At 39.0% G+C, this 27088-nt stretch overlaps 1 protein-coding gene across 3 annotated transcripts in view; it reads right to left on the reverse strand.

Annotated features, from left to right (window-relative positions):
• The window catches only part of GK5 (glycerol kinase 5), an 81957-nt gene that overhangs the window by 4673 nt on the left and 50196 nt on the right, over nucleotides 1-27088 (reverse strand). For 2 of the 3 annotated variants that reach the window (XM_044251520.1, XM_044251521.1), the window contains 6 exons: nucleotides 26910-27036; nucleotides 25204-25308; nucleotides 10302-10396; nucleotides 4130-4233; nucleotides 2807-2866; nucleotides 2083-2216 (listed from right to left, as the gene is read on the reverse strand). In XM_044251520.1, the coding sequence (XP_044107455.1) occupies nucleotides 2083-2216; nucleotides 2807-2866; nucleotides 4130-4233; nucleotides 10302-10396; nucleotides 25204-25308; nucleotides 26910-27036 (625 nt within the window). The remainder of the gene's footprint in view (nucleotides 1-2082; nucleotides 2217-2806; nucleotides 2867-4129; nucleotides 4234-10301; nucleotides 10397-25203; nucleotides 25309-26909; nucleotides 27037-27088) is intronic. The other variant, XM_044251522.1, reaches the window with a different exon arrangement.

The raw sequence follows: 27088 nt of genomic DNA on the forward strand, positions 1-27088 counted from the left end.
TCTCAGGGTCTTGGGATCAAGCCCCGTATCGGGCTCTCTGCTCAGCAGGGAGCCTGCTTCCTCCTCTCTCTCTCTACCTGCCTCTCTGCCTACTTGTGATCTCTATTAAATAAATAAATAAAATCTTTAAAAAAAAAAAAAAAGCCCAAAATTTAAAAAGAAAAAAAAAAAAAGAGTAATCTGTATGTGGGGACGCCTGAGTGGCTCAGTCAGTTAAGCATCGGCCTTTGGCTCAGGTCATGATTGCAGGGTCCTGGGATTAAGCATCAGGTTCCTTCCTCCATGAGGAGACTGCTTCTCCTCTGCTGCTCCACCTGCTTGAGCTTTCTTGTTCTCTCTACCAAATAAATAAAATCATAAAAAAAAGAATAATCTGTGTTATCTAAAATAATTAAAATGTTCAAGAGAATCTGATATATTTTTAGTCTTACATGGTGAAAAGGCACAGAAAGATTTTATTTACCTTATAAATAATATCAGAATGTTTATGAGCATTTAATTTACTGTAAATATAAGCATAATTTATTCATTTGGCAAGATTTAAAATTTATTTAAGTGCAGGAGAAGATTTTCTTTGTTACACTTCTAAGTTTGCTTAGTTAGGCATATGAAATTATTAAAAAGAAAGTCAATTGTATTAAACTTGTATTAGTTGAAATATACAAAAGAATTTAACTGAATTTGTAAATGGAAATATTATTCAAGGGAAAGTTATTTTCTTCAACTTTAATTAACCACACATTAATCAATGAGCAAATGAAAGTGACTGTTTCAATTTTATTCAAAGTTAACAGATTTTTACTAGAATAAAGTTAAAGTTGAACTTACCAAGATTTCAAACTTTTTAGATTTGTAACTTTAATATATTAAATATTAGCCTAAAACTCTTAACTACAAAATATTCTGTTTTGTACAAACACTCTTTCCCTTCCACACAGGAATGTATTAAATATTCCCAGTGTCCCAAGTCAGCATCCTGCTTCCTAGGGAACCCTCTACTTGGCTTCCCTGAGTCTATTCTTCACCCTCCCAAATAATCGTCACACTAATTGCCAAAGTGGTCTGTTCAAATATAGATCTATCCATGTCCCTCCCCTGCTTAAAATTCTATGGTGGCTCTCCAGTGCCTTCACGATTAAGTTCAAACTCCTGTATGAGGAGTCTACCACAAATGGACCTCTGTTTCTCTCCAGTCTTTCCTCTTGCTTTTCCTCTATTAGCACTTACTGTAATGGGCTGGGACATTTGCACAGGCTGCTTTCTCTATTGGACCACTCCTCTCTTGTGGCTCCTTACTGCCTCTTCTGACTGCCTGCTGACTCCTTCAAAACTGAACCTCCTCTGGGAAGCCTGCACCACTTGCTTAAAGCTATGGCTGTCCACGGGGTTTATCACACAAGTCTAATAACTGGTTGACTTGCCTGACTGTAACTAGAGACTCCCATAGCAGGGACTATGCCTTTTAAACTCTATTCCCAGCAGTGACTGTCACGTAGCAGGTACTCAACATATTTTCTTTTCTTTTTTTTTTTTTTAAAGATTTTATTTATTTATTTGACAGAGAGAGATCACAAGTAGGCAGAGAGGCAGGCAGAGAGAGAGAGAGGGAAGCAGGCCCCCTGCTGAGCAGAGAACCCGATGTGGGACTCGATCCCAGGACCCTGAGATCATGACCTGAGCCGAAGGCAGCGGCTTAACCCACTGAGCCACCCAGGCGCCCCTCAACATATTTTCAATAAGCAAAAGAATGGAATGGATTCTAATGCCAAAGAAAAGCCTATCTACTCTGGAAGTTTACCCAGAGACCTTTCCTCCGCTGAAGACAGAGCAGTTGAAAATTAATTCTCCTTGCCTCATAATTCTGACTGAAGGAGTGAAGGAAGGAGGAAGGGAGGGGAAGAAAACCTACCCACAGAGGAGGTCAAAGGAGTATTCTATGAGTTATGTGCATATGTGTATGGAGCTTAATGAACACCAAGGTTTTCCAGAGCCTCTCTATAATTCTGTGATTTGGGAAGAGAAATGCTATTGGCAAGAAACAGCTTCCAAGACAGCTCTCGCTTTTATAAAATCCACACATACCAACAGCAAGGCCAGCCAGAGAAGCTGCACCAAGGCAGGACATGTCTATGTTGACGGGTCTCTCTATATTAGCATTAATCAGGTCTGAAGTCATCTGCATAACAAAATTGTTCCTACAAACTCCTCCATCTGCCCTGTGGGGACCAAGATATTTGAGATAAATTATTCCAACAGAAGAATAAAAACATTCATTTTTTTTAAAAGGGCCACATATATTTTTTTTTATTCTTGATTTTGTAAGTTCAACTTTTAATTCCAAAACACTATCATTCCACATTGACCTGAAGTTAAGGTCCTCACTAGGCAATCTTCAAACACTTTTCCTTATCCCTAACATCAATCTTCCCACCCACCCTGTTTGTCAAGACTAGCTCAAATTAGGCCAAGTAAACTAAGCCAATGTAAAAATTCATTTGGACATACCAGCAAAGAAAATTTGATGTTTCCATGCCAAAAGGATAGCCACACATACAAAAAGGAGATTTTAAAGATGTTTATAATATACATACGTGTATTAGGATCTTCCTAAATTCTATATTGTGTTATGTTCTCTATAAATCCAAATTCTTTTCTTTCCAAATTCCTATGACCAAGAATTTTGTTGCAAAGGAACTAGGCATAATTTTTTTGAAATCCTGAATAATCATAATGACGAAAATACTAATAGCAGTTACTATTCACTTCCAATTTCTAATTAAATCTATTGAAAACAAAGTTTACATACCGGACTTTTGTCACAGGGATATGGATCTCTTTCTGCATCAGCTCATACAACTGTTTGTTTCTAATAAAAAAATCAAGATAACTATTTAGGGAACATTCATAGCATGATAATTCTCTATCTTTTTCTAATCTAGAAAAATAAAAACTTTGGTTTATGTGGCATTTATAATATGCAAAAGAAAACATTAAACCAACATATTAATATTCAAAAATATTATGCTAACTGGAAGTTGATAATAAATGCTCAAATAAGCAAGAGGTTCGGGGCCTAGTGCTTTCATGTTGATAAAAGGGAGCCTATTTTTCATTTAGAAACAAATTTAATCTACTGTCCTTACTACAAATAAAAATTTAAAGCAAACATTCATTTATTAGACAGCAATTAGGATGATATGACATATATAACATCTAATAGAATTCATCAACTATAAAAATAATCACTTTGTAATCACAGACATTTTTATTTTAAATGTTCCAAATGTTCCATATTTATGACAGCCAGATTCTTAACTTTAATAAACTACAACTGTGCCATAATGGAAAGATACAAAAAAAGTAATTTTGGTGATTCAATCTTTGAGTATAATGGAAGCATTTTTAATTAGAATCATTAGAATTCTCCTCTATCAATAAGGATAGACTTTTCTATTATAGAAAAGTCTATCCTTATTGATAGAGGAGAATTCTAATGATTCTAATTAAATTCTAATTCTCTAAAAGCCCAAATTTTAAATCTTTTATGCTTAAGAAATTAGATACAGTTGACCCTTGAGTAACACTGGGATTAGGGATATTAACCCACCACAAAATAAAAAATCCATGTGTAAATTCTGATTCCCCTAAAACTTTACTAATAGCGTACTTTTGGCAGGAAGCCTTACTGATAACAGTCAATTGATACATATTTTGTATGTTATATGTGTTATATACTGTATTCTTCAATAAAATAAGCTAGAAAAATGAAAATGTTATTAAAAATCATAAGGAAGAGAAAATACAGTCCTGTACCGTGTTTACTGAAAAAAATTCACATGTTTAAATGGATTTGCACAGTTCAAACCCATGGTGTTCAAGGGCCAACTGCATTTTTAAAAATCCTCTATTTTCACATATCAAATCTAAATGGTACTGGTTCTATTACATCTAAAAAAATAAGAGATGTTACAGCAATTAAGCAATAGGAGCAGATTATGTCATAAACAGTATGACTTTAAAGTATAAAAAGTTAAAATTAAGAAATTTCATAATTTAGTTTAGCAGAAATTAACAGAAGGAAATGGAAATACTGTATGAGGAAGGGAGAGTTTAGGGCAGGTTTTGGTACCTGAAAGCTATGGACTCCAATATTGCTCGTACGAGATGGTATTTATTGGTGGAAGGCTTCAAGCCCATAAAAGAGGCACATGCACAGGGATCATTTAGTGGAGCCTAAAGAAAGAGATAGGAAGAATTTTTTTTAATTTTTTATTTTTTTATAAACATATAATGTGTTATTAGCCCCAGGGGTACAGGTCTGTGAATCGCCAGGTTTACACACTTCACAGCACTCACCATAGCACATACCCTCCCCAATGTCCATAACCTCATCACCCTCTCCCTACGCCCCTCCCCCGCCAGCAACCCTCAGTTTGTTTTGTGAGATTAAGAGTCTCTTATGGTTTGTCCCCCCTCCTATCCCATCTTGTTTCATTTATTCTATTCCTACCCCCCCAAACCATGTTGAATCTCCACTGGGAAGAATTTTTATTATTGTTCTAAATTATATCTATAGTCTTGAAGACATAGTATGCAATAAAAACACAGCCATGGTAGAAAAAAGAATGCTTGGAGTTAAGTTTTAAAATAAATGACAGCGCCATAGTATGTGAACTATTACGATAACTCTTTAGTAGGACCTAAGCAGGGCTGAGTCATAGATACTGGACTTAGCTAAACCTTCTGTCTGAACTCATACGAAGAGAAGGGACTGAGGCAGAGTAACAAATTATTAATCCTTTTTTTTTCGGAGTAACAAACTATTGAATATCTAGCTCTATAAGAAGAAATGGAAAACAATCCTAGTATTTCCCCTTTTCTCCATCCGTAAAGTTTTTACACCAGAATCATTTTTGTAAAGTGTTTTTTTAAAAAATATACATTAGTCTTAAGATTAAAAAACTATAATTTCCAGTGTCATAACTTACACCTAGTATGCTGTCAGACATTCAAACTAAACTCTTCTATTTCTTAGCTTAATAGTCTTATTGCCTCATAGGAGAAATGACTCGGCCTAACTTCTGTCTTTAAAAGAGCCGAAGTCTTGAGCTGGAATTCTGTATCTGTAGGATGAAGTTTGTTTTCATCTTTGCATCCCCAGAAATGCAAGACAATTCTGGGACACAAAGATGAATAGCAAAGACCCCTGCCAGAGTTTATAATCTCACATGGAAAGACACAGAAGAATGGTTTCAATGTTAAGATATGGGGTCGCAACAGAGGGAAGTATTAGTGCTATCAGGAAATGATGATCCCCAAGAAAAATGCCTTCTAGCTTCAGGGCCTTGAGATATCATCTCAATAACTGGAAAACTTTCTACCACCACTTTTCCTAGTTAATCCTACTCCCCTTCCAGATCTTGGCTCAGATTCCTCTGGGAAAACTTCTGATCCCGGAGACAAGACCAAGCCTCTATCGTCGTTTTTATTTTTGTTTTCAAGATTATATTTATTTATTTGTCACAGAGAGAAAGAGAGCACAAGCAGGGGGAGCAGCAGAGGGAGAGGGAGACCCAGATTCCCTGCTGAGCAGGGAGCCCAATGTAGAGTTTGAGCCCAACCTGAGCCCAAGGCAGATGCTAAACTGATTGAGCCACTCAGGTGCACCCTCCATCACCGCTTTTATGGAACCCTAGAGCTTCACATCATATCCTATATTTACAATCATGTATACTTGTTGTGAACATTTGTTAAAAGTCTGTCTTCCCTGCAGAAACTCATTCCTATATGTTTCCAGGGCCTTGCACTGCATCTGGCCCCCACAGGGCATTCTCACATATTTGTTCAATTAATGAACAAACAATACTCTTCCTCATTACTTAATTGAAGAAATTCCATATTACATCTTATCCTTCCTGTAGCCGTGATTTTCCTCCTATTGTGATTTTATCCTGATTATTTTTCAAATTTATTAACGTGTTTTGGTGATTCACTCAGTAAAAGCTTACTTATACAGTCACGCTGGCTTCTATCAGGTGATACAATACTGTAAAACAAAGAGAGGTCAGATTTAGCTAGTTCAATGAGTCCCTAGCAGTGTGCAATGTATTTTCTGTGTAAAAACATTTTCTTTTAATATACCACATAAAGTCCTGGTATGACTGGCCTGAAATCACTTTTGTAAAATTGGTAAGCACATAAATTTATAACTAATTAGTAATAGGTGAATCTGAGGGGTAATAAATTCCATAGAGACCCAAAAAGTCCTTTTCGGTTACAGTTCCCCTGTATTAGTTAGTCCAAGTGAGTCTGTCTTTGGGATGATATGGTAGGAAAAACACGGCAAAGTCCTTTGGGCCTGGTCACACCTTGCCAGGACAGAGCCTCCAGCCACATTTCTAATCTGTCACTGTCAATCCCATTGAGTAAGCCTCCCAGACCATCAACCAAACAGGAACAGCAGGACTCAGTAAAGTTTTGTTTGGAAGCCAAAGCTAACCTAGCTGACTCCTGCCCAAGGAACAGACTGCCTGCCACCACAGGCCCTTGTTACCACTAGGATCTCAGCCTAATATGCTGAGGCCTTGCAGGATGGTTAACGCCTCTTGCCCTTTGTCAACTGTGAACTTAAACACAAACTCCTGTGACACCTACTATGTATTCCCAATGTCACTTTTTATACTCTATCATGAACCAGTACAGCAGAGTGGTTAAGAACCTAGACTCTGGAATCAGAACATCTGGGTCCTGAAACCAGCTCTGCCACTCGCTAGCTGTGTGAGACCACACAAGTGATTTAACAGCTCTACTTCAGTTTTCCCATCTTTGGAATGGGATGATAAGAGCATCTTCTGCCTTATGGAGTTACTGAGGATTAAATGAGATAACACATGACATTTAAAAAGTGCCTGATAAGAATTTGCTATAATTTTATATTACTATGATTTCTTACTAAAACCCTTCCCACTACTGACTTTCTTCATAACCCTTTCTGTGCCTTCTGAATCAATCCTTCCTTCTATTGTAAATAAATTCTCCTAACCTGTAACCAACTCTGAGAAGTTCTCTCTACTCACTCTGTGGTTGCTATAACATGACCAGCTCTGTGCTGGGCAAACAGCTTCAGTGGTGGCTATCCACGGGAGGACCTTCAAGCTTCCAGATCACGGGTCCTAGAAAAACACAACTACTTCCCATGGTCACCCTAGGCCATTATGCATCTACTGTTAGAGGAGACACTTCCCTTCCCCCATGTTTGCTTAGGACCACATCAACTTCACGTTTTACCTCCCTTCACCTTTCCATGATGCAGAGATCCCAGGCACTCACAAGACCAGAGATGGCATTCCCAGTACTTGCTGGCCACATCTCTTTCTGAAGGAACTGCTTGAATCCACAGACCTTGTTGTCTACAGCAGCCATGTTCCAAGCCCTAGTTCCACTGCCAGTGTCACAACTATGGGGACTGAGCAGGACTAACTTAAAATCTGTGCAAAGCTTGAGAAGACCAGATGCTCCAGTCAGAGTCTCAGATTTCCCAGAAAAGACCATCTCAGAAAAAGACCATCAACAGGGGGAACTGAAGCTAAAAGGCACAAAGTGTTAGAACGTTGTGTCTATTTCCAAATAATGGAGAAACAGAGAGTGTGAGGAAAATGACAATTAAGCAGAAGTTAGGAGGAAGAAAGAATACAGAGCAGAGCTGGTAATGAGAAAAGGGGACCCACAGAGAAGAAACCACAAAGACGCCTGGGTGGCTCAGTTGGTTAAGCAGCTGCCTTCGGCTCAGGTCATGATCCCAACGTCCTGGGATCGAGTCCCACATCGGGCTCCTTGCTCGGCAGGGAGCCTGCTTCTCCCTCTGTCTCTGCCTGCCATTCTGTCTGTCTGTGCTCGCTCTCACTCTCTGACAAATAAATAAAATCTTTAAAAAAAAAAAAAAAAAAAGAACTGCAAAGTCAGTTGCTGACTCCTTTCCAGTATCAGTGAACCACCAACTCCCCTCAGGGTAGGAAGAGTGAGCCGGTTCCCTGCAAACCTAAGAAACCTCATTGGAGCAGGACTCCTCAGCCTCTGAAGACCAGCCGTTGGTCCACAGTCCTGTCCATCCTACCACTGCCACCACCATAGTAACTTTCAAGTTAAGCAGCCAGCCACTGATTTCTGCCTCTGATGCCTGTCAAAGATACTCTCCAGGGGCGCCTGGGTGGCTCAGTGGGTTAAAGCCTCTGCCTTCGGCTCAGGTCATGATCCCAGGATCCTGGGATCGAGCCCTGCATTGGGCTCTCTGCTCAGCGGGGAGCCTGCTTCCTCCTTCTCTCTCTCTCTGCCTGCCTCTCAGCCTACTTGTAATTTCTGCCTGTCAAATAAATAAATAAAATCTTTAAAAAAAAAAAAAAGATACTCTCCATTAGTGTCTCCCCCGACAAACCATAAGCTCTGAAGAGTGAAGCCACAATGGCTGCACCAACTGATGTCACCCCAGGGTTATGGCCCCCATGCTCTAGCTCACCCCTTGCCATTCCCGGGAGTGGTTGTCCTGGACGTACTGCTTTCCTCAAAGTGCCCCCCAAACCCCTTTCTCAACAGAGTCCCTGGAGAAATTAAGGCTATGGTGATTTTTTAATATCTTACCCCCTGTTATCTATGGTATAACAATATTCTAAAATTAAAGGCAGTATGGCAGATACTTGACCCTTCCCTCCATTTCCCCATCCCTCATTTTCTTTAGCTGTTGACATAGGCTGCTTGTCAGTGATCTCCCTCCTACTTTCCAAACAGTTTAGTATCAATAGACTACTGTTGTTTGAATTAACTTGAATTAATTTTTGGTTTCTACTGAGGAGTTTCAATGCTACACTGGGAAATCCTTGGTCTGCAGCCTTCCCCTGCTCCTCTCAAACCCAACATATTGCCAGGAGGCAGTCATGGCAGAATAGGGACACTTTTTATTAACACGAAATTAAAAATGTTATCTGTGAGAGTTTTGTCTAATCTTCTGGGCTTTAGCAGTATTTTTTAATCATATATTTTAAATTATTTTTAGAGGCAGATGGACTGAGGCAGAAGTTAAAGACAGAGGAGTCAAGATAAAGCCACTATTAAGTCCCCCAGCATATTTCTCAAAAAAGGAAGAATACCCAGTAGCCTAATTAAATCCTACCTTGGCTGATGACAACTATTCATCTCAAGCTTCCTCCTGAAACCTCAACCAAACAAATATTCTTCACCCCCTGTCCTAGGATGGATGCTATTTAGTTTCCTCATATCACCCTAAAAGAGGACACAGTGCAACCTCTACTGCATAGTTTATAAACTTTCAGTCCTTTATGATAATGTATATAGAAGGAAATTGTTACAGATATTAAACTAATGACCACTAAAAGTTTAGATTCAAAATATGGTGTTTTTAGAGATTTGAAACACCCTGATCTAATCTTTCTTCACCAGCTTCTACATTATATTGTCCAAACTTTCAAATTTGGGGCTTTTTTTAAAAACTGAATGCCTGAAAATGGGATGGACTAGAAGTAAGAGAAATTTTTATTTTCTGAAAGGAAACATATTTATAAGAGGATTAAAAGGCCAGTATAAGATTTCCAAAAAATGGAATTTTGTTCATAATAATATACCTGAAAAGTTTTTTAAAGATCTTATTACAGTATGCTAAAATCAAAGGCAATATCACAGATCTTTCAAGTAAATACTAAGTTAAATATTACAAAGCCGAGTCTTTTACTGGGTTCACTTTTTGATTAGGCGAAGTAACCAATACTCCATCACAACAGTTAACCAAAAGAAATTTTGATTTTTTAAATTTATTTATTTTCAGAAAAACAGTATTCATAAAAGTTAATGAAACATAAGTTATTGCAAAATATGCCCGTGTGTGTGAGGGGGGGCATGCACAAATGTAATCTTCACATTATTTTTCTAATTCTCAATGGGATACTTCCTCTAAGTAAAACAACGCCAATATACAGGTATATCTTTCCCTACTGGGAAATGGCAAATTTTGGTTATGATAAAGTAATCCCAAGTCTTATGTAAAAGTTCTATACTAAACCTGCTAACTTCTCATTTCCACATGGGTGGAGCTCCAGGCTGAATGTGCTATATTTTCTTATCCCTGCTAAGTCACAGCTCCTCAGCCCCAGAACATGCCTTCACCCTCACAGTGATCAGTGCCCAAATTTTCAGGTAAGGGAGTGGCAGGTACATAATTTTAAGTGTGGGTATGAGGAAAGAAATGTCTGTCGTTGCCACTGACTAAAAAAAATTTAAAAATTTTTAAAAAATACCTGCAATCCACTAAAAGATGGAACAAAACAGACTCCTTCAGAATCTTCTAAACTTTTGGCCATTTTTTCAGTCTCAGCAGCATCTGTGAAAAGATCTGCAAAAACAAAAACAAATAATTTAAAACCCATAAAACAAAAGAGAGGGGCTAGGAAATGACAACAGAATTATGTTATATGACTGGTTTTTACCTGCATCCAAAATTTATTATGAGTACACTGTGAAAGGATCAACAGAAAGGTCAATCTGCTCTAGTACTATCTGGGCTCCCACACTTCACAGGTTTAGGGGCCTGTGAAAGATTTTAGAAGGGCTCTGTATGGAGAACACTTTACCTTTTCCTTTAAAATTATTTAGGCTGTTTACAAGACAGCTGGGTGGCTCAGTCCATTGAATGCTTAAAATACTCTCTCCCTCTCCCTCTGCAACCCACCACCCATCCCCCTGCATGCATACTCTATGTCTATCTCTCTCTCAAATAAATAGATAAATAAAAATATATGGGCTATTTAAAAATCTATTCTGTGTGTTTTTTGGCATTAAAATCAATTATTCTCCTGAAGATAACACCATTTCCAGTTCTCTGATGAAAAGATCCTCTCTACTGAGTCAACTGAAAAACTACTCCACCTAATGCGTTCCATCAGGGGTGACCAATGAGTAGATATACTAATAGCCAATCTTGAAGAAACAAAAAAAAATCAAGATCTAATTAATTTAGTATACTATTTCTACTGAAGTATATAACATACATATAGAAACATACATATAGAAATATACATATAGACACATACATCTTTGGGGGCACCTGGGTGGCTCAGTGGGTTAAAGCCTCTGCCTTCACCTCAGGTCATGATCCCAGAACCCTGGGATCGAGTCCCGCATCGGACTCTCTGCTCAGCAGGGAGCCTGCTTCCTCCTCTCTCTCTGCCTGACTCTCTGCCTACTTGTGATCTCTGTCAAACAAATAAATAAAATCTTAAAAAAAAAAGAAACATACATCTTTGAACACTCATAGACATTCTTTTTGTGAACATATGTATATGTTTCTGTGTGATATATATGAAAGGATGGAACTGCTAGACCTAAGGTCTACACATTTAGTACAAGTTTTAGAAGACACTGCGAAACCATTTTCCAAAGTGGTTATGCCAAATTAAGGCTCCTGACAACAGTAAGAAAATTTCAGCTATACCACATTCTTGCCTATAATTGATACTGTCTATGTTTTTCATTTTAGCTATTTTAGTGGTATTGCATGACAGTTTGATTTTTGTGTTCTCTATTAACTAATGAAGTTGAAATCCTTTTCACTGACTACTTGGATATCTTTGTGAAGTGACTCGAATAAGCATGTAGGACAGACAGCATAGATCAGATGATAAAGCTCAAAAATCAGTCATCATAAAAATTGATGGATTTGTACAGCCTTAAGTAAAATGGCTTAATTTAATTGTATGTTTTGTTATTCTTGTAGTGAAAAATTGATTAAAGACAAGAAGGTTACGGAACCTTCTAGGTATTTATCCTAGAAAAATTAAATCTGGAGCACGTGGGGGTGGATCAGTTGGTTAGGTGTCTGTCTTCGGTTCAGGTCATCAGAGCATGGTCCTGGAGTCTCAGGATTGAGCCCTCAGCGGGGAGTCTGCTTCCCCCCCAATCAATCAATCAATCAATCAAACAATCTTTTAAAAAAAATTAAAATTAAAATTAAAATTAAATCTGATGTTCATGCAAAAAACTGTACATGAATGTTCATATAGTGGCTTTGTTTATAATGCCCCACAACTGTATACAACAGCCCACATATCCTTCAGTTGGATAACAAATGAACAAACTGTGATATATCTGTAACACAGGAAATTTCTACGTAATGCAATGGAATCAACTATTTTTTTTTAAAGATTTTATTTGTTTATTTGACAGAGAGAAATCACAAGTAGATGGAGAGGCAGGCAGAGAGAGAGAGGGAAGCAGGCTCCCTGCTGAGCAGAGAGCCCGATGCGGGACTCGATCCCAGGACCCTGAGATCATGACCTGAGCCGAAGGCAGCGGCTTAACCCATTGAGCCACCCAGGCGCCCCTGGAATCAACTATTAAAAGATACAAAAACATGGATGAATCTCACAGGCATTATGTTGAGTAAAAGAAACCTTGACTGATACCATTTATACAATATTGTGGATTCTAATATCCATTTATATGGATTCCATTTATATGAGAGCTATTTGAATGATACTGTGCAAAAGGTCAAAAGCTTTATGATACATAAGACTTCTAGCTCAGCCCCCAACTTCTGCAACTCATCCAACCAGATCATTTGTTGATGTAAAAGATGCAATGAAGAATGAAGCTATGGGGAAACAGTATCAACATTTCTGGCAGAAATGCAACATGACAATTCCTACAGAGAGGAATTTGGCAATGTCTAACAATTACAACGTATTTATCCTTTGATGTAGCAATCTCTCTTCTGGGAATTTACTATAAAGACATACCTCCAACAATATGAAAATGCATATGCCTGAAGTTATTCACTGCAGCCCTATTTGTATTTGCAAAATATTGGAAATTACTTAAGTGCCCCAATACAGGTGATTGGCTGGCTAAACTGTGTATACACATACAGTGGAATACTGGACAGCTGTGAAAAGAAGAAAGATATCCGTGAACTGAGAGGAAGTAATTCCCAGGATATACTTTTAAGTGAAAATGGCAAACTATGAAAAAGCATATACAGCTTATCTTTTATGTAAGAAATTAGGGAATATAAGAAAACATGCATGTATCCCAAATGTTTTTGCAAAAAGAAATAAGAAGGATAAACCAAAAATGAATGAAATGATTTCAAGATATAGGGAGACAGAATGAAGGGACAGGTGAGAGAGTCAACTTCTCTGAGCATATCTTTTTTGACTTTGGAAATCAAACTAAAATTCCACATTAAAAATAAGTTGATAATATCTTTTTTTTTTTTTTTTTTTTACAGACAGAGATCACAAGTAGGCAGAGAGGCAGACAGAGAGAGAGAAGGAAGCAGGCTCCCTGCCGAGCAGAGAGCCTGATGCGGGGCTCGATCCCAGGACCCTGGGATCATTGACAGGCGCCCCTGTCAATCATTATTTTAAAATACCATTTACCATTCATAGAATTAGGGCTCATTGGGAAAGTAGCTAATTCCTGGGTAGGAGTGGGAAAAACACAAGATGAACTTAAAACATCTTCTGTGAGAAAATGAGAAAGTGCTAAAAAAAAAAAAGAAAAAGATAGATATGACATTTAAAAGACACAGAAGATAGTTTGAGATTTGTACTGGTTAAATCTGGGACAAAATGAACATGACTGTAAGTAAGAACTATAAAATTATAAACAGTTGAATGAAATAAGAAACCATGAGTTTACAGTTTAAGGGGTAACGTAAAGTTCTTCATTACAAAATAAAATGCTAATTAACATGGAGGGGATAATGGAGTTAGCAAACACCGTTCTGCAACCATCAGAGTGAAGAGTGATACAGGTGAGAATTATCAATGAATTCTAAATTTAGGGGATAGGAGAATTTTGAGGAGAAATGGGAGAAACTGGAAAACATCTTATGTACATGAACAAAATTTACCAGAACCAAAACAGAACTAATGGACACTGCATCTCCAGGTATATATTCTAAGAAGGATACAGTTCTCATTTATGGATGGCTTCAGCTAAAACTACATAACATGGACCTAGTCACAAGACCCCAAACAGAAGGATACTCTAGAAAATAACTGTCCTAGGTCTTTCACAAATGTCAATGGCATGAAAAACAAACCAAGCTGAGAAAGTGGCTCCAAATTAAAGAAAATTATACAATAAACAATGATGGACTAGATCTTATATTGGGGAAGAATTGCCATGAAGGATGTTACTGGGACATCTGACAAAACTGGAATATGGACTATAAATCTGGTAAAAGTTATTATGCCCAACATCAACTTTTCTCAAGTTAATAACCATACCTTAGATAAGTAAGAGAATATTCTTATTCTTAGGAAATACACAGTGAAATACTACAGGGAAAGGAGCATGATACATGTAATCTGTTCTTAAAAAGCTCAAAAAATTATGTAGATATATATCTATATCCTGCAGCATGTAAGATGGTATGTAAGTATGGATGGTAGGTAGGCAGGTAGATAAAGCAATCATGACAAAATGTTAAAAATTTGCAAACTTGGGGGGTTCAGTCAGTAGAGCGGGCGACTTTTTGTCTTGGGGTTGTACTCTAAAGCCTCATTATGAGTGTAGAGATTACTCAAAAACATAAAATCTTTAAAAAATAGCAAATCTTGGATAAAGGGTGTACAAAAGTTTTTGTGCTCTTTTTACAAGTTTTAAACTGTTTGAAAATAAAAAGAAAAAACATATATAGATTCTATATTATATATATATATACACACACACACACAACATATATGTGTGTGTGTGTGTGTGTGTATGTATGTATATATATAGAGAGAGAGAGATTAAAAAATTCTTGGGTATTTTTTTTTTAAAGATTTTATTTATTTATTTGAGAGAGAGACAGTGAGAGAGAACATGAGCGAGGAGAAGGTCAGAGAGAGAAGCAGACTCCCCATGGAGCTGGTAGCCCGATGTGGGACTCGATCCCAGGACTCCAGGATCATGACCTGAGCCGAAGGCAGTCGTCCAACCAACTGAGCCACCCAGGCGCCCCGGGTATTTTTTTTTTTAAAGATTTTATTTATTTATTTGACAGGCAGAGATCACAAGTAGGCAGAGAGGCAGGCAGAGAGAGAGAGAGGAAGAAGCAGGCTCCCTGCTGAGCAGAGAGCTCGATGTAGGGCTTGATCCCAGGATCCTGAGATCATGACCTGAACCAAAGGCAGAGGCTTTAACTCACTGAGCCACCCAGGTGCCCCTGCTTCTCCTCTTTTCTTATTAATAAGCATTCTTCATTCTCCTATAAGTACTGTTTCTACAGAATTATAGTCATTTTCTGTATTTTTTGGACACTATCAAATTATGTTTCAAAGTTTTCCTTGGCTCTATGCTACTTAAGAAAAGACATCTCAAATTTCCATGTGGTGAAGTAGCATTTAAATACTGTTTTTGCTATTTATTTCTAATCATATTATATAATAGGCTGAGATGTTCTACTCTATTGCTTTTCAAAGTATGGCACTGAGAAAATGGTGTGTGTGTGTGTGTGTGTGGTGAGTTTGGAAAAGGATTTCATTAAACTTGAAATGAAAACATAAAAGAAAGAAGAATGAAGAACAGAAAAAAACGTACACTCTGTTGTCTATTCTTGACCAGCACTTACACATCACGGAATTAAAATCACTTATGGGGGGGCGCCTGGGTGGCTCAGTGGGTTAAGCCGCTGCCTTCGGCTCAGGTCATGATCTCAGGGTCCTGGGATCGAGTCCCGCATCGGGCTCTCTGCTCAGCAGGGAGCCTGCTTCCCTCTCTCTCTCTCTCTCTCTCTGCCTGCCTCTCCATCTACATGTGATTTCTCTCTGTCAAATAAATAAATAAAATCTTAAAAAAAAAAATCACTTATGGGAAGGAGGGGGGAAAAAAGAATACTATTTTGAAACTTTTAAAAGAAACATTACTTTCTTTCTTTTTTTTTTTTTTAGGGGATGGGGGTCAGAGGGAGAGGGAGAGAGAGAATCTTTTTTTTTTTTAAATTTTTTCAATTTATTTATTTTCAGAAAAACAGTATTCATTATTTTTTCACCACACCCAGTGCTCCATGCAATCCGTGCCCTCTATAATACCCACCACTGGTACCCCAACCTCCCAACCCCCCGCCACTTCAAACCCCTCAGATTGTTTTTCAGAGGAGAGAGAGAATCTTAAGCAGGCCCCATGCCCAGCTCGGAGTCCAACTTGGGGCTTGAAGCAGGGCTTAATCTCACAACCCTGAGAACATTACCTGAGCAGAAAACAAGAGTCAAATGCTTAACTGACTGGGGCGCCTGGGTGGCTCAGTGGGTTAAGCCGCTGCCTTCGGCTCGGGTCATGATCTTGGAGTCCTGGGATCGAGTCCCGCATCGGGCTCTCTGCTCGGCAGGGAGCCTGCTTCCCTCTCTCTCTCTGCCTGCTTGTGATTTCTCTCTGTCAAATAAATAAATAAAATCTTTAAAAAAAAAAAATGCTTAACTGACTGAGCCACCCAGGCACCCCACATTACTTTCTTTTATAGAACCATACGTTGCACATAAAATATTTAAGCCTAGTTTAATTAGGCTTTTTAGTTTTAAGATAATTTTTAGTTTTAAGATAATTTCAGTCTCTTAAAGAAATATTCAAAACTATGTTCTTAATGTATAAAAATAAAGATTTTACATTACAGTAAGAAATATTTTATGAATTTGGTATAAGAACAGTTCAAAAAAAATAGAACAAAGTCTGGGCTGCTACCAGTGGGGAAAAAAATTAAAAAAAATTTTTTTTAAAAAAACATCTTATTTACACACTTTGCTTTCTTCATGTTGAGATCTTTATCTAATTCTTTCTGGTTGGAGTATCTCCTTGGGTAATTTCCTCAGAAAATATAAACTGCACAGCCAGGAAATGTCTCTTTTCCACTTAATATGAGTGATATCTTAGCCAGGCACCAGAATATTGGCTCATTGTTCTTTTTTCTCTATACTATGTACATGTCATTCTACTTTCCAAATTTTACAACTACCTTCCATGCCAGTGTGATTTTTTTTTTCTCCATACATCAACTGTTCTTCCTATCTGGAAGTTTTTCTTTATTCTTGGGAATCAGATAATTCATACACATATGACTATCTTTGCATCTTTTTTTTTTCTTTGACCTAGTAAGCTATTTTGGTCTGAAAACTAAGGCCTTTCTTCTGTTCAAGGAAATTTACTTTCAATTTATTGCTTCAATTTTTACATTTTTGTAACTCCATTTCCATAATTACATTTTCATAAACCAAAAGAGACTACTATTCACATGTTTTTTCCTCTGATTTTTCCTCTGTGTCTCTTACCTCTCAGTTTTACCTTTTATTTCTCTCTTTTTTTGTTTTTAAATTTTTCCTGAATCCTATTTGGATTTTTAGCACTGTCTATTTTATGCTGGTTTTGTTTGTTTTCTTATTTGTTTGTCTGTTTTTACATTTTATATACCATGGTTTTGTTCTTCAAAATTTTTTGTTTTCCAAACATTTCTTTGTAATATTTTCTTTCATCCCTTAAGTTTAACTTTTGTTGGTATTATTTTAACTTCCTGTTTCTTCCATTTATCTGTCTTTGTGGGACTTATCTGTTGAGGCTGTTCTCCCCCCTTCAGGGTGCTATATGTTCTTATATCGTGGTCTCTTTCAGGTCAGGCTTACAGGGTTGTGAGGCAATGAGAGGTAGGGGAATGAACCTTGGCACTCAGGTTTCCGGAGAGAGGAGAAAGATTAGGCGTCCCCCCTCAGGCTGGAAGAGGAGCAGATCAGACAAACAGTACCAATGTCCACTGTGGGCAAACTTTCCCAGGGATTGGCCAGGCCAGCTTTCTTCTCCACATGCTGTGGGGATTTTCTCCTGGCTCAGTAGGCTGGATCCACAGAGAACATCCAGAGCATCTTTTTCTTTAAAGAGAGACCAAGCAAGTGGGTGTGGGGGAGGGAGAGGGAAGGGCAGAGAAGAGAGAGAAAAAGAATCTCAAACAGGCTCCACACCCAGCAAGAAGCCCATCGTGGGGCTTGATCTCACTGCCCTGAGATCATGACCTAAGCTGACATCAACAGTCAACGCCAAACCAACTGAGCCACAAATATCTGGATATTTAGGTGCCCCAAATATCCAGAGTGACTTCAGCAGCCTCAAGTAGCCTCACCAGTTACAGTGAGGGCATGCCCTCTACACACCCTGGGTCTGCACTGTCTCCTTGAGAATTCAGAGTGTAGTTCATGCTGGGCTCCTCTTTAGCTTCAGCAATAACACCTCCTTCTCTCCCCCAGCAGGAAGGGAGGGAGGCAGGACCATGAACTAAGATCCTATTTACCAGCAGTAACATGTATGTGTTCACCATCACCTACAAATAGTTCATATATGAGAAAATATTTATCTCATTCATTCTAATGAGGGATATTTTATCTCTCTTGGGAAGATACCCAGAGAGGAATCAGTTTCCATATTTCCAGTAAACAAGAGTCCTGGGTAATTTTAAATGTGCATGGGGAAGTCTTATGGGGATCGCCTGGAACAAGCAGATGTGACACGTAGCAATTAAGAGTCATATTGCTAGGGGAAAAAATGTCTCCTGACCTGTGTTACTGGAGGACAGCAGCGATGGTAACTGCCCCAACTGCAGAGATGAAACAGGGCATTCCTGAAGTCCCTTAAATAGGTCATGCTTCTCCCTGCTTGGACCTCCCACACCAGTCCTCCTTCCTCCTCGCTGGGACTGCCCCCTAACTTAAACCACCGCCAATCTCACCTATGCAACCATCCTTTTTTTTTTTTTTTTTAAAGCTTTATTTATTTGAGAGAGAGAGAGAGAGAGCAAGCAGGGAGAGGGGCAGAGTGGGAGAGGAGAGAGAGAGAGACAGCATCTCCAGCAAACAGAGCCCGAAGCGAGGCTCGGGCTCGATACCACAACCCTGGGAGCAAGACTGAGTCAATCAAGAGTCGCATGCTTAATCAACTAAGCCATTCAGGCTTCCCTATGCAACCACTCTTATTATCCCTTCAGGAACAGCTAACATCATTATTGAAAGAAGCCTCCTGATTCTCCATATTGGACAAAGCTCTCCCTTTAAAAAGGGATCATTGAGGGCAAACCTGTCCAGACCCCTCTCACTCTTGAGAGCTTTTTCTGTATCCTCACTTAATAAACTTCTATTATTTTCACTCAATAAACTTCTATTGCTTTACTCACTCTCCTTTGTCTGTAAGATTCATTTTTTGACTCTGTGAGACAAGAACTTAGCTCTCCCGCAATGTTTTGGTGCCAAAACCTGGGTTTGCTTCCACTGAAGGGTGCAGGAACCACAGGATACTTTGGGGACCTCGTGAAGAGGAATCCACCCACATCTATAGTATTGCAGGCATGTCTGAGGGCAAGCACTGGGCTTGGCATCTGGCCTGGAGAGGCAACTAAAAGTTCAACCTAGAGATTCCTTATGAAAGTTCCAACAGGGGTGCCTGGGTAGCTCACTTGGTTAAAGCCTCTGCCTTCAGCTCAGGTCATGATCCCAGGGTCCTGGAATTGAGCCTAGCATCGGGCTCTCCGCTCAGAAGGGAGTCTGCTTCCCTTCCTCTCTCTCTCTGCCTACTTGTGATCTCTGTCTGTCAAATAAATAAATAAAATGTAAAAAAAAAAAAAGTTCCAACAAAAGCAGAATCTAAAAGATCTATATGATCATTCTTGCTGAGCTTATGTAAATAATTACGCTGTTTGTTAAAACTGGACTTGTTTTTAAATAAGTTAGTCTTCTTTGACTATCTCTGGGAATAAGGGTTATTATAGAGAGAAATTACGTTTCAATAACACACCTTTGCTGATGTTAAATTTTAGTTCTGATTGTCTTTGACTGTTGTTGGCCTAAGCTAGACAACTTGAGGTAAACTCCAGAGAAACTGCCACAATAGCTCATGTATAGCAATTTCCTTGCTTGCTATTCTGTGGAATAACAGGACCCCATGGGCATATGGTTATTTGAACAACTGGGAAATGGGACAGATTCCCGAGTAAGTGTATAACTCACCTATCACCTTGGCCAAGTCTATGTGGCTGGGATGACAAGATCACTCTTTAAAAGCCAGAGGGAACCAGATGGGGATAATGGATGGCCCCACTTTCTTTATGATTAGACAGGATGATACACCTGCGGGTGCTCTTATTTCCTGAGACAAGTCTTCTCCCATTTGCCAGTGACTCCTTGTAATTAGGATATTGTTAAGGCTGGACCTCAAACAAAAAGGGCGTCTTGAAGGTTTCATCCCTCATAGTCTTTTATCCTAGAAGCCACCTCTACTAACATACAGTAGCAAACAAAGGCTCTAACCAAGCATACAGCAGCCCTCCTGGTAAAAAGAGTCTCAAAGCTCACCATGGGGTTTCTAGGATTTACTAAGGACTGCAATATAAAATAAGCAAAACAGGATGCTTGCTCAGCAGGACTCCAAATGATACTAGATCAGGCACTGGATGCACTCAAGCCAAGAATTAAATGAAGTCAAAGAAGCACTTCCCAAGAACTGCGCCACTACTGCTACACCACTTGGGGTGCGAGAAACTTGACATGTGTTTTAACATTACAGTTAATTCCTGCAAGGTGTCCCAATTAATAGGGGACATTTGTGATCAATTAAGATCAAGATATCCACTGATCTATTTGACAAAATTGGTAACTGAGGATCTTATTTAAGGGATGCGATCACAATTTGGGGCCTAATAAATGTTCATCCTTTTGCATGTGCTGAGGCATGTACCCCTTGCTGCCTGTCATGACCCTCTGGAGCCACACCACAATCCCCTGGAGCAACCCTTGAATAGATTCTAACTGCCATACAGCCCACCACCCCCATTTCAGCAGGAAGCAGCCAGAGTGGCCACCATCCCATTCTCTAACGGCAGGTAAGTTTACTATTCCAGGGAGAGGAATGAGTAAGGGATAGGCAGGACTAGGTAGGGAGAGATAGATAGCAGGCTCTGTAATCAGGTCACAGAAATCCTGGAAATGTGGAGAAGTGGGGAAAACAGAGGTAAGGGAACAAACTGGACCATCCTGCCCTAGGTGTGGGGGGTGGGTGTCTTTCATGATAACCTGTGGCCAACAAAGAATAATGAAACCCTAGCCGAGGTGGGCCATTGAAGGTGTTATCACTAGTCCTTGCTCAGTGGTGATATAGATAGAGATGTTAAAAGGATTTAAGTTCCCTGGTTGGCTTTCTATAAAAGACCAACCCTAAAGGCCCTCCTAGGCCTGTCTGGACTCTTCTCTCTGGAGAGCTTTTTCTCTATTTTCACTTAATAATTTTCTATTATCTTTGCTTACATAAATAAATAAATAAATAAATATTTCTTAAAAGGGATCATTGATCCTACAACTACTTCTCTTTCCTGGGACTTAACACTAATATGTTTTTTCAATTTTTTCCTTTTAAAACATGTCGTTCCTGGGACTCCTGTATGGCTCAGTAGATACGCATCTTCTTTTGGCTCAGGTCATGATCAGGTCCTGGGATTGAACCCTGTGTCTGGCTCTCTGCTTGGAGGGGAGCCTGCTTCTCCTGCTCCTCACCCACCCACCCCACCCCATGCTCTCTCTAGCTATCTCTGTCTCTCTCTCTCAAATAAATAAAATCTTTAAAAAAAGAGACAGAGAGAGAGAGAGAGAGAGAGAACCCCCCCCCCCATGTCTTTCCTGTTAGACTGTAACTGCTGTGAGGGCAGCGGGTTTCTGTGTCATTCACTCATGTCATCCTAGCATGTACAGTTAGTTCCAGGCACGCTGTGAGCGCTCAATTACTTGTTAACTCAATACAAGCTGGAAGACAGAAAAATTCTTATAGATTAAGACAGCAAAATAGAACAAAGAGTGAAGGGGAGGAGAAATGAACTAAATCGGAAAGAAAAGAGATGACCATGTGGGAACTCAAATGTGCCAGTTGACAGCAGGCTAAGGGGGAAAAAAGGAAGAACTGGCCTATGTGAAAAAGACTTAGAAAATAAATCCAAAAATCAAGACAAAAAACTTATTTAAAGCAGCTTTTACACCTGAGCTGAGGGGTTCAATCCAGTAACGAAGTGGAAGAAAGTCATCATCCAGACTGGAGATGCTCAGGACACCACACAAAGATATCAAGTTCAGCTCACACATTCAAGGAAATGTCAGGGCTACTTAGGCTCTTACACACTGTGTTTCTCCTGAACATGATTAATTTTTTTCACTACACCCATTAAAATGATTTCTCAAAACAGAAAGAAATATATTTAAAAAAATGTCAACTTTCTGTGTGAATTTCAGACAGATACAGATGTTTAGCTTTACCAATGACTAAAATTTTAAAGTAAGTAATTCAACTCTGAATTCTCTCTCCCTCCAGTCAGAACAACAGTCCCATTTCCTCGCCAGAGATGGGACTGGCCTTCAGGAGGCCTTGTGCCTCTACCAGAAATCACATCGCTTTTCTAGGTAGGACCATTTAGCCCCATCTCCCAGAAAAGATTTTTCATCATTTCAGAATCACAGTGAATGAGACTCAAGCCAGCAAAGCAAAGATTCCTACAGAGAACGTGCACATGATGTCACACAGAACTCGAGAATTATTTTTTTAACTGATGAATGTGAAGTTTATCTGCTTTTTCTTTGCATTTTCTGGGAAGGAGTAAAATTAATAGAAGGTACAACTAAAGAAGAAGAAATATGTAACTTTCTATTTCTTTTTTTTTTTTAAGATTTTATTTATTTATTTGTCAGAGAGAGAGAGAGCGAGAGAGCGAGCACAAACACGGAATGGGGCAGCCAGAGAAGCCTGGTTCCTGCTGAGCAAGGAGCCCAATGTGGGACTCAGTCCTGGGACCATGACCTGAGCTGAAGGTAGTCAGTTAGCAACTGAGCCACCCAGGCATCCCCATTTTCTATTTCTGATAATCAAGATAGATGTCCAAAAAAAGTTAAAAGAGGTACATTTAAAGAAGAGACTTCTGGGGCATCTGGGTGGTTCAGCTGGTTGGGGATCCGACTCTTGATTTAGGCTCAGGTCATGATCTCAGGGTCCTGAGATCAAGCACCCTTTTGGGCTTCATGCTCAGTGTGGAGGTCTGCTTGAGATTCTCTCTCACCCCCCTTCCTCTACCCCTCCCCCACATGTGTGCGCTCTCTCTCTCACTCTCAAATAAATAAATAAATAAATCTAAAAAAAAAAAGAGAAGAGACTTCTAAGTGATAAACTTTTATAATAATAACTTATAAACAAGTAATCTTATGCTTATAAGGCAGGTGCAGGTTCACGGAGAAGGAGAGAGAAAGGAAGAAAGGAGATGGACTGGCATTTTCTTCCTAGAGTTTTATGTTTTCTGCCAACAGAATTGGCTTTTTCTTTAAACAATTCAGCTTAGTTCAAATTAGCAAAGTAGAAAATTACAGCCTGCTCCATAATTTAATCAGAGATACCCACTGTCAGTTCTTTGGTATGTAACATTTCACACCTTCTGCATGAAATATGGCTATATAATATACAGGCTATTCATTATTTACAAAAGCCAAAAAGTGGGAACAAGCCAAATGTCCACTGTCTGATGAATGAATAAATAAATTGTGGTGCAGCCACATAATGGATTATTATTCAGCAATAAAAAGAAATGAAGCACTGACACACGCCACAACATGGGTGACCCTTGCAACACTATGCTGAGTGAAAGAAGGCAGTTAAAAGACACCATGCATTATTTAATTGTATCCATATGAAATGTCCAGAACAGGCAAACCCATAGAGACAGAAAGTAGATCCATGGTAGCTTAGGGCTGGTGGGTAGAACAAGAATGCCAATGCCTATGGGGGTACCTTTTAGGGGGAATAAAAATGTTCTAAAAGGAGATTATGGTGATGGTTGTGTAGCTCCAAGACAATATGAAAGAACACTGAATTTTACACTTTAAGTAGGCAAATTGTATGTGGATTTTAGCTCAATAAAGTTGTAAAATACAAGCAAGAAAGATTTATATAGACTGTCCTGCAACTACCTCCTTAATTTCTCATAGACAGTGTTCTACATCAGTAAGATATACAACTGTGCCATTATATGTGACTCTACAATGTCCCACTGTATGGATATACTGATGTTTACTTACTCGATGCTTTAGACAGGAACTTATTTCTAATCACTGTATTAAACACTTAAGCATGTACACATCTTTGCATACCTGTATCACTGTTTTATTAAAAAGGAAAAAAAAAAAAAGAATAGAACTGAGGGCAAAGGGTCTGCACTCTATAAATTGAAATATATTGCCTGCTTTTCCTCCAGAAACGTCAGACTAGTGAATGTTCATTGCAAAGGTAAACAAGAACAGTTTTTTTCTCTATATTTCCATCAGTGCTGAACATCATCAAACTACTTAATCTCGGCCAACGGCAGGTGACATAATTTTTATGTATATACTTTTTTTAAGATTTTATTAATTTGAGAGAAAAAGAGAGCATGCACATGCAAGAGCCAGGGGAGAGGCAAAGAGGAAGAAGCAGGGAGCCCAATGTGGGGTTCGATACCAGGACCCCCAGATCATGACCTGAGCTGAAGGCAGAGGCTTAACTGACTGAGCCATAATTATTAAGAATAGTAATTTTTAATAGTCATTTGATATGATAGCTGTCTATACTTCTGTCCTTTATTCATTCTTTAGTTACCTTTTTTTAAAATCTTACTTATTTAATTGGGAGAGAGAGTGAGAGAAACAGAAAGCAGGAGCAGGGGGAAGGGCAGAAGGAGAGGAAGAAGCAGACTCCCCACTGAGCATGGAACCCGATGGATGCGGGGCTCGACACCAGGACCATGACCCGAGCTGAAGTCAGACACTTAACTGACTGAGCCACCCAGATACCCCAATTCTTTAGTCATCTTTATTAATTTTTCTGACGTATGCTATAAATAGTTCTTACCAACTTATCTTTTAACTTTGCTCATGGCACCTCTCTCCTTACACATTCTAATAATTTATACACTTAAATTTATTGCTTTTTTCTTTATGGTGTCTGGCCTTAATGCCTAGCCTTTTGCCATCCCAGTGTCATAAAAAAAAAAAAATCCTATATTTTCTTCTAGCATAGGTCCTTTTATGTCTCAACTGAACAATCCATTCATTCCCTACTCATCGTCAGTCCTACGGCATGCTTGAATTCTTTAAGTCGGGCTTGTGAAATGTTTAAAAGATGACTTACCTAATTCTTGAGCCCAATTTATGATGGTACCAGTGTCTCCTGCATTGCTTTCAGCTAAGCATACAACTTCTTGGCCAATCTTCCACCCAATTAGAGGATAAAACCCTTAAAAAACAAAAAAACAATATAAGTCAAATGTAATAAACAGATAATTCATTACAGAGACATCTACAATTTTGACTAACAATTGGATTATCTTAAAAAATAGCAAAGTGGATCTGAAGTCAGTGATTTCAGAAGTTTCTAACCTCATAGCCTCAGTCTCCTCAACTGTAAAATGGTCTGCCTCAGATAGCTCCTATGAGAATAAACTGAATTAAAGCATAAAAACTTAGTGTGTGGGTCCCTGGGTGGCTCAGTGGGTTAAGCCTCTGCCTTCACTCAGGTCATGATCTCAGGGTCCTGGGATCAAGCCCCACATCGGGCTCTCTACTCAGCGGGGAGCCTGCTTCCCCCTTCTCTCTATGCCTGTCTCTCTGCCTATCTATGATCTCTGTCTGTCAAATAAATAAATAAAATATTTAAAAAAACAAAAAAAAACTTAGGGTGTGCCTGGTATTTAATAAGAACAATAAACATTAGCTTTTAGTAGCTGTAGGCATATCTATGTCTCTAAAAACACACAAACAGAGCCAACTACACTCTTCTTTTATTTGTGAAGGCTCCTAGGTAGAAACAACCTAATACCATGATGAAATTTTCTATCTTCCATTTTCCAAGTTAGGGGGAAAGGAGGAGCTTAAGGCAGGGATTGAAGGTAAGAAAAAGATTTTATTTTTTTATTTTTTTAAAAGATTTTATTTATTCACTTGACAGACAGAGATCACAAGCAGGCAGAGAGGCAGACAGAAAGAGAGAGAGAGGGAAGCAGGCTCCCCGCAGAGCAGAGAGCCCGATGCGGGGCTCGATCCCAGGACCCTGAGATCATGACCTGAGCCGAAGGCAGAGGCTTTAACCCACTGAGCCACCCAGGCGCCCCAGAAAAAGATTTTAAAACTACCTCTTTGTAACCATGTTAGGAGACCACAGCCCAGATTAAGAGCCCACAGGCCTCCTAGGGTATAGTTCCACAATCTAAATTTCTTGGTTTACATATCCTAGGGTATCTTCCATCACGGAAACCAATTTCTTGGCAACAGTCATTAAATATGTGTGGAATATTAATTGAGAATTACCACCCCCCCCAAAAAAATCACAAAAAGAACTGCTAACTCATAAGAGAAAATTTAGAGGCCTAGGAGAATGCTTTAGACAAATATTACAGGTATTACAGGTAAATATTTAGTAAACTGACCAAAATACCCTAATACTGAGTTTTCTATAATAACATCTATCTCTGGGCGTCTGGGTGGCTCAGTGGGTTAGGCCTCTGCCTTCAGCTCAGGTCGTGATCTCAGGGTCCTGGGATCAAGCCCCGCATTGGGCTCTCTGCTCAGAATGGAGTCTGCTTCCCCCTCTCTCTCTGCCTGCCTCTCTGCCTACTTGTGATTTCTCTCTGTCAAATAAATAAATAAAACCTTTAAAAAAAATAATATGTCTCATTTTTTATGCTTTTAAGGAAAACAGGGAAATGGAAATTAACTGTCTCTAAGAATAACAGTGAAAAATATGTTAGAAAGTATTCAATATAAAATGGGAAAAGTATCACAAAAGTTAAATATGAAGTGATATTTTATCAATAAAAAGGATAAATTCTAACTATTTACCTGCAACACTATGTTGAAGGTTATTTCCAGTATTAATATCCAAAAATGTCCCAGTTCCCATGGTTAGTTTCACGTCTCCTGTGTGGAAGCAGCACTCTCCAAACATGGCTGATTGCTGATCGGCGACCTGCCAAAAATGTTCAAATATAAGATGGCTGGGCATGAGCAGTGGCCCATTT

This window comes from Neovison vison, chromosome 6, assembly GCF_020171115.1.
Source record: "Neovison vison isolate M4711 chromosome 6, ASM_NN_V1, whole genome shotgun sequence".
NCBI classification, from domain to species: Eukaryota; Metazoa; Chordata; class Mammalia; order Carnivora; family Mustelidae; genus Neogale; species Neogale vison.